This window comes from Danio rerio, chromosome 8 (assembly GCF_049306965.1).
Source record: "Danio rerio strain Tuebingen ecotype United States chromosome 8, GRCz12tu, whole genome shotgun sequence".
Lineage (NCBI taxonomy): Eukaryota > Metazoa > Chordata > Actinopteri > Cypriniformes > Danionidae > Danio > Danio rerio.
Window position 1 is genome coordinate 3,821,875 of NC_133183.1, and position 8,126 is coordinate 3,830,000.

General features: G+C 39.5%; 2 protein-coding genes across 2 annotated transcripts in view; both read right to left on the minus strand.

Annotated features, from left to right (window-relative positions):
• acaa2 (acetyl-CoA acyltransferase 2) overlaps positions 1-8,126 on the minus strand; it is a 654,279-nt gene that overhangs the window by 82,269 nt on the left and 563,884 nt on the right. The window lies entirely within an intron of this gene.
• The window catches only part of zdhhc12a (zDHHC palmitoyltransferase 12a), a 7,855-nt gene continuing 3,197 nt past the window's right edge, over positions 3,469-8,126 (minus strand). The window contains exons 3-5 of the mRNA NM_001423845.1: positions 6,505-6,600; positions 6,050-6,216; positions 3,469-3,843 (exon numbers count right to left, since the gene is read on the minus strand). Of these exons, the coding sequence (NP_001410774.1) occupies positions 3,528-3,843; positions 6,050-6,216; positions 6,505-6,600 (579 nt within the window). The 3' untranslated portion in view covers positions 3,469-3,527. The remainder of the gene's footprint in view (positions 3,844-6,049; positions 6,217-6,504; positions 6,601-8,126) is intronic.

The window sequence follows — 8,126 nt, forward strand, 5'->3', positions numbered from 1 at the left end:
TATTAAAGGCATAATATGTTCGATTTTTTAATTAAAATAAATATTAAAAAAACAGTAGAACTGTGTTATATATTTAGCTGACTTGTGTGCTTATATTATCACACAAATGTTTGGAAGAGTGTTCAAACTAGGAGAAATAATCTATTTACAGTGTGTCTGTATTAATGATATCACACACCCTGGATTTCTAGTTTGGTTTTTAAGAAAACTGAAACAGCAGTGAGGCTTTATGTTGTTTTAATGGACTGCTTTATTCAAAATGTATTTGGTCTGATTAAACAGCACTGCTTATTCACCATTTGATCACGAGCTGATTAACTAGAAGTGGCGAAGTTTGACATAATTAAACCTCTGCTGCTTTTGGGCCGGCTTTCAGCCTTAACGCCCCATTCACTTGATGCATGAAGCCTGATTTATACTTCTGTGTCAAGTGACCGGCGTAACCCACGGCGCATGCAACGCGCGTGGCTGTGCATTATACTTTTGTGCGCTGTCTCTGTTGGTCTGCATTAACACTTCCGAAACGCTAGTTGGCAGTGAGGTGTAAATGTTCCTCTGTGTCGAGTTTCTTCGCTGCTGTTTTGCTTTTCCTGAACACTTCCAGGATGTACAAGTGGCTCAAACTCGCTCATTTTGAGGCAGGAACCGGCGGACGTGCAACAACTTTAACTATGAGGTAAACACGAAACAAAACTTTCCATCCAGAGCTCCTTCACGGGACTCCACACTTGTAAACAATCGCTTGCGCCATTTGCGCGGCTCTCGGTCCCGCCCAGACTTGTCAGCGTTACCAAGCCGACCAATCACAAAGCTTGCGCTACGCGTCGTTGCGACGTGTAGTTAAATTTTTTGAGATGTGCACGTCAGTGACGCCGATGGCCACGGCGAAGGGCTATGCGTCAGCGCCGTAGCATACGCCGGCGTTTGACGCAGAAGTATAAATCAGCCTTTAGCGTCACCGCTTGCCATTCACTTTGAATGGGTGACGCCAGGCGTTGCCGAACTGAATTGTGGATCTATCGGCGCTGATTCAGAGGCGCTGCTCGCTGCAGAAGTTGGGACTTTCTCAATTTTTCAAGCGCCAACGGAAGCGTCAGCCAATCAGATCGCTGTATACACCAGCTCAGATAGTAGCCGATTGTTGACTAATTTAATTGGCTAACGCTGCTATGATGATTGCGTCAGCCCCAACTTCAGACACGCCCTCTGTCAAGCGTTGACACTAAAGCCCAGTGTGAGTGCAACTTTATTTGCACACTAACGCCCCATTATGAATGAAATTGTAGACTCAAAGCGCTAAAAGCTAAAGAATTTTTTAATGGCCCAGATGGAAAAGATTTTTATTTGACCCATCAAACATATTAATTATAATTTATTAAATACAATAATAATTTAATAATAAACAATTAAAATATTTTCTATTTTTATTTCTTAGTTAAATATTTAAAATACTGTGTAAAAACAAGCAAGCTCTACTTGTATCCACACACTGATCTGAATCAAGTGTGTTAAGTAAAGAAGACATACAAAATGGACCAGAATTGAGAACCACTGGCCTAAGGTATGGAGGCCAGAGGTTCTCACAAACTGTGCCAACAAACTTGCATACAATAAACCCCAGAACTTCTTCTTCTTTGGCCTTAGTCCCGTATGATTGCGGGGTCGGCTCTTTGGAACAAGTCCTCCATATTAGACTTGTCCATATAATAATTCCCTTTATTAATCCGGGGTCACCACAGCAAAATGAACTGCCAACTTATCCAGCCATTTTTACGCAGCGGATGCCCTTCCAGCCGCAACCCATCTCTGGGAAACATTCACACACTCATTCACACATACAGTCATACACTACGGACAATTTAACCTACCCAAATCACCTGTACCGCATGTCTTTGGACTGTGGGGGAAACTGGAGCACCCGGAGGAAACCCACGCCAACGCAGGGAGAACATGCAAACTCCTCACAGAAACGCCAACTGAGCCGAACCAGCGACCTTCTTGCTGTGAGGCGACAGCACTACCTACTGCGCCACTGCTTCACCCACAATAAACCCCAGAACATTTGTATTATATTGTTTATCCAATGACAATTTGGATTTTCGCTTGTACAGTAGCCCTGAATTGTCAAAACACCTTTCCAGGCGCTAAAAACTGAAAAAAAAAATCAAACACAATTTAAATTGTTTAATGGATGAAAATTTCTGAGGAATGTTTTAATACGGGGGCGAGGCAGTGGTGCAGACATATATATACATATACACACACTCACCGGCTACATTATTAGGTACACCTATCCAACTGTTTATTAACACAAATTTTTAATCAGCCAATCACATGGCAGCAACTAAATGCATTTATGCATGTAGACATTGTCAAGATGATCTGCTGCAGTTCAAATTGTGCATCAGAATGGGGAAGAAAGAGGATTTAAGTGACTTTAAACGTGGCATGGTTGTTGGTGCCAGACGGGCTGTTCTGAGTATTTCAGAAACTGCTGATCTACTGGGATTTTCACGCACAACCATCTCTAGGGTTGACTGAGAATGGTCCGAAAAAGAGGAAATATCCAGTGAGCGGCAGTTCTGTGGGCGCAAATGCCTTGTTGATGCCAGAGGTCAGAGGAGAATGGCCAGACTGGTTCCAGCTGATAGAAAGGCAACAGTAACTCAAATAAGCACTCGCTACAACCGAGCTCTGCAGAAGAGCATCTCTGAACACACAACACGTCCAACCTTGAGGCGGATGGGCTACAGCAGCAGAAGACCACACCGGGTGCCGCTCCTGTCAGCTAAGAACAGGAAACTGAGGCTACAATTCACACAGACTCACCAAAACTGGACAATAGAAGATTGGAGAAACGTTGCTTGCTCTGATGAGTCTCCATTTCTGCTGCCACATTGCCACAGATGGTCGGGTCAGAATTTGGCATCAACAACATGAAAGCATGGATCCATTCTGCCTTGTATCAATAGTTCAGGCTGGTGGTGGTGGTGTAATGGAGTGGGGGAGATTTTCTTGGCACACTTTGGGCTCATTAGTACCAATTGAGCATCATGTCAACACCACAGCCTACCTGAGTATTGTTGCTGACCATGTCCATCCCTTTATGAACACAGTGTCTCCATCTTCTGATGGCTACTTCCAGCAGGATAACACACCATGTCATAAAGTGTGAATCATCTCAGACTGGTTTCTTGAACATGACAATGAGTTCACTGTACTCAAATGGCCACCACAGTCACCAGAGCTCAATCCAATTGAGCACCTTTGAGATGTGGTGGAACGGGAGATTGGCATCATGGATGTGCAGCCGACAAATCTGCAGCAACTGTGTGATGCTATCATGTCAATTAAGGCAGTTCTAAAGGCACAAGTGGGTCCATATATATATATATATATATATATATATATATATATATATATATATATATATATATTGGAAATTTAAACTTTTATTTTGAATGCAATTATTTGTGCTTAATCAGCATTTAAAACCCATTTGGCAGCAGTAGGCACTTGATTTTTCATCATACACTGGCATTATTGTGTCTAATGTACATCTTCTCCCATGCCACCGTCCCGCAGACGCAGCAGAAGCTCCACAGGTTGCAGAAAACTCCTCTGTCGAACGGATTCTCCTCCGAGTCCACATGTTTGAGGTAAAGGATGCGGTGGCGGGACATAAACTCCCATGTGGTGCAGTTAACGGAGGCCAGATACGCATGAATGCACAGCAGGAGGAGGAGAACCACGGAGAAAACAGCCGTCACAGCGAACGCCACGAGAAGAAACACGTTCTGGGTGAACCACTGCTGCCAGCTGGGCGCAGAGATGAACCCGGACCTGAGAGACAGAAACATTTACTGAGCAGCTGATGCATTATAAGCAGTGTTGGCTGTAATGAGGTACAAAGTAAGTAGTTACTGTAATTAAACTACTTTACTGCTAGAAAAAGGTGAAGAAACTCGAAAGCTTAAAACTTCTAGTTTCCATATCTGGTTTCATAGATATTATCGAGGAGCAATAATTTATGACAAGAGTTGTAATTATTACTTTGCTACAGCAATCCACAGGTAAAACTAATTTGAGATGTTTTTTTAAAGGCTAAAAACCCACCAGACTGTCCATACTACTTTAGAATTTAATATCTACTTAATAAATATTGTCAAAAGTATGTAGGAATATGCTTCATGTTCCTCTAAACATACACTGAAATGGGGGCGCTCTTATATGTTTACTAATGGAAACTGAATGTGGCCATGTTTGGTACTGCACCTAAACTCAATCTCACTGCTCGTTTTTTAAAACATCTAGTTCACATTTGTAATATAATTTGTTGAGATATTTAGTTTTATTTTTCTGCCAATTTTAGCCTAAAACAGGTTTTGTAAAATACATATTTTATGTAATATAATAAAATATACATTTATTGTTTTATCAGACTTAAAGAAACAACATAAAGACACAGAATGAGTTACAAAGTAATGTGTGTAATGTGTAATGTAATGTGTATTTATTTTATATAGCGCATTTATTGTGTATGGCCATACACCCAAAGCGCTTCACAATCATGAGGGGGGTCTCTCCACACCACCACCAGTGTGCAGCATCCACTTGGGTGATGCGACGGCTGCCACAGGACAACGGCGCCAGTGCGCTCACCACACACCAGCTATTGGTGGAGTGGAGAGACAGTGATAGAGCCAATTCGGTGGAAGGGGATGATTTAGAGGCCATGATCGTAAGGGCCGATAGAGGGACTTTGGCCAGGACACCGGGGTTACACCCCTACTCTTTCACGAGAAGTGCCATGGGATTTTTAATGACCACAGAGAGTCAGGACCTCGGTTTAACGTCTCATCCGAAAGACGGCGCCCACTGACAGTGTAGTGTCCCCTTCACTTTTACTGGGGCATTAGGACTCACGCAGACCACAGGTTGAGCGCCCCCTGCTGGCCTCACTAACACCACTTCCAACAGCAACCTAGTGTTCCCAAGTGGTCTCCCATCCAGGTACTGACCAGGCTCAGCCCTGCTTAGCTTCAGTGAGTAACCGCTTTTGGGCTGCAGGGTGACATGGCTGTGGTAAGTAGTTACTGTAATTTCTAGGTCATTTAAATACAGGTACTTAAAATAAACTTAATTTAACAGTCCTTTATAAATCATTTCAGAGAAGTGGAGTAATATAAATATACTGAACATTTTGCAGAATAATTATACTTTTCAATTAAAGAAAACATTAATATCATTACACAAAACAACTGCATATGTTTCCTGAAATAAAGGAATTCGGAAATCAGTTAACGATGACAATATAAGGTGTAATTACATTTGTATAGAAAACTTAGTTACAATGAAAATACATACACACTTCTACATCTATATATCTATATATACATAGTTTTACTTTAATTGTTTATATATATTTGTGCGCGTTTGTGTGTGTGTGTGTGTGTATACAGTTGAAGTCAGAATTATTAGCCCCCTTTGATTTTTTTTTCTTTTTTAAATATTTCCCAAATGATGTTTAACAGAGCAAGGAAATCTTCACAGTATGTCTGATAATATTTTTTCTTCTGGAGAAAGTCTTATTCGTTTTATTTCGGCTAGAATAAAAGCAGTTTTGAATTTTTTAAACACCATTTTAAGGTCAAAATTATTAGCCCATTTAAGCTATATTTTTTCTCGACTCTACAGAACAAACCATCATTATACAATAACTTGCCTAATTACCCTAACCTGCCTAGTTCACCTTATTAACCTAGTTAAGGTTAAAATAAACAGGGCTTATAATTATGACTTCAATTGTGTGCGTGTAAATATTTATATATACATATATATACATATGTATATATATATACAATTATACCAAATAATTTATTTATTTTAGCTTTTTAAACAGTTGTTCTGTAGAAGTTTCCCGTATGAATATTTAAATTTAACCTATTTAAATAATCCTAATCAATCCTAATATATTCATACTAACTATACTTTTAACTTTTAGTGCATTCATGTAAGCTCTGTAAAAGCATGTTCATCTCTCACTCACCATGCGCTCTGTAAACCCCAGCACACCGCGGTAAACTGCACACACAGATACAGCAGGAACCATCTGTGATTTAGCTCTCCGACACAGTTGTCTATCCAGGGACAGTGATGATCAAATCTCCTCACACACCGTTTACACCACTTACAGTGTCTGGCGCGCATCGGTTGCTAACACACACACACACACACACACACACACACACACACACACACACACAAACACACACAAACAAACGCGCACACACACACAAACACACACACACACACACACAGTGTCAAATATTGTCAGAAGTATGAAAAAAATATTGGTCATAGTCATCAAAACATACATAAACAGGGGGCGCTATTTTATGGGAACTGGATATTTTGTCTATGTGGACACAAGTAAACGGACACACCTAATGAACACTCTTAAAGCTCAGTTAATCATAAGGAGAGTTTAGATGATTACAGTACCAGTAAAAAGCAGTATCCACAGCGTCTCTGCTTTATAGAGTTCTGCTCTTGAGGAATCATCGCTTCCAGTTCTTCATCACCATCCCCTGATGCTGTCTAAAAGAGTCCAAACATTTGCATATATTGGGTTATATATATATATAAAGGGTTTCGCTATTTTGGTGAAAATTTTTTTTTTTTTTCATGGCAAGGTTGACATTTGCAGGGTTGCTCTTATTAAGACCTTTATGATTGATTAAGTATTTTTACATGTGTCTACATTAGCATCTACAGTTCAAGTCAGAATTATTAGCCCCCTTTGAATTTTTCTTCTTTATTAAATATTTCCCAAATAATGTTTAACAGAGCAAGGAAATTTTCACAGTATGTCTGATAATATTTTTTCTTCTGGAGAAAGTCTTATTTGTTTTATTTCGGCTGGAATAAAAGCAGTTTTTAATTTTTTAAACACCATTTTAAGGACAAAATTATTAGCCCCTTTAAACTATAAATTTTTTTGATAGTCTGCAGAACAAACCATCATTATACAACAACTTGCCTAATTACCCTAACCTGCCTAGTTAACCTAATTAACCTAGTTAAGCCTTTAAATGTCACTTTAAGCTGTATAGAAGTGTCTTGAAAAATATCTAGTCAAATATTATGTACTGTCATCATGGCAAAGATAAAATAAGTCAGTGATTAGATATGAGTTATTAACAATATTATGATCAGAAATGTGTTGAAATAATCTGCTCTCCATTAAACAGAAATTTGGGAAAAAAATAAACAGGGGGGCGAATAATTCTGAGTTCAACTGTATATGTAGATTTTTACAGTTGTGTAATATTACTGGTCAGTTTATTTAAATCCATTTACACACACAAAAATTCATAAACACCAAACTGCCTGGGGACAAGTAGAAATTGTCATTTAGCTATAACCTGACACCACGCCTGTTGAAATAGGTTATAATAATGTATTGTTGTGTATCGTATATGTTGTGTATCAAATTAAAAAACTGAACTTAAAACTTAAAACTAAACTATATCAAATAAATAAAAATCATTAAAACTGTGTTTGAGCATTTTAAGTAAGAAATAATCGATTAAAAATAATTAGTGATAAATTATTACACCTCAGTTGTGCATTATTTTCTAATAGTTCAACAGCTCAGAGGTCATTATTCTGCTTCTCCGCTGGTCTCCACTGCTGAGATGTTGTATTTGAGGGTTTATTTGTCCTCAAAGTCCTCCTGTGTGTAGCACTAGTCTCTCACACGTCTCCTCCAAAGCTTTCTGTTGTGTTTTGATGTGATTTTTGACTATTCATTCATTTTCTTTTAGGCTTAGTCCCTTTAATAATCTGGGGTCGCCACAGCCGAATGAACCGCCAACTTATCCAGCATTTGTTTTACGCAGCTGATGCCCTTCCAGCTGCAACCCATCACTGGGAAACACGCTCTCATTCACAGACATACACTACAGACAATTTTAGCTTACCCAATTCACCTGTACATGTGTTGGACTGTGGAGAAAACCGGAGCACCCGGAGGAAACCCACACGAACACAGGGAGAACATGCAAACTCCACACAGAAATGCCAACTGATTCAGCCGAGGCTTAAACAAGCGACCTTCTTGC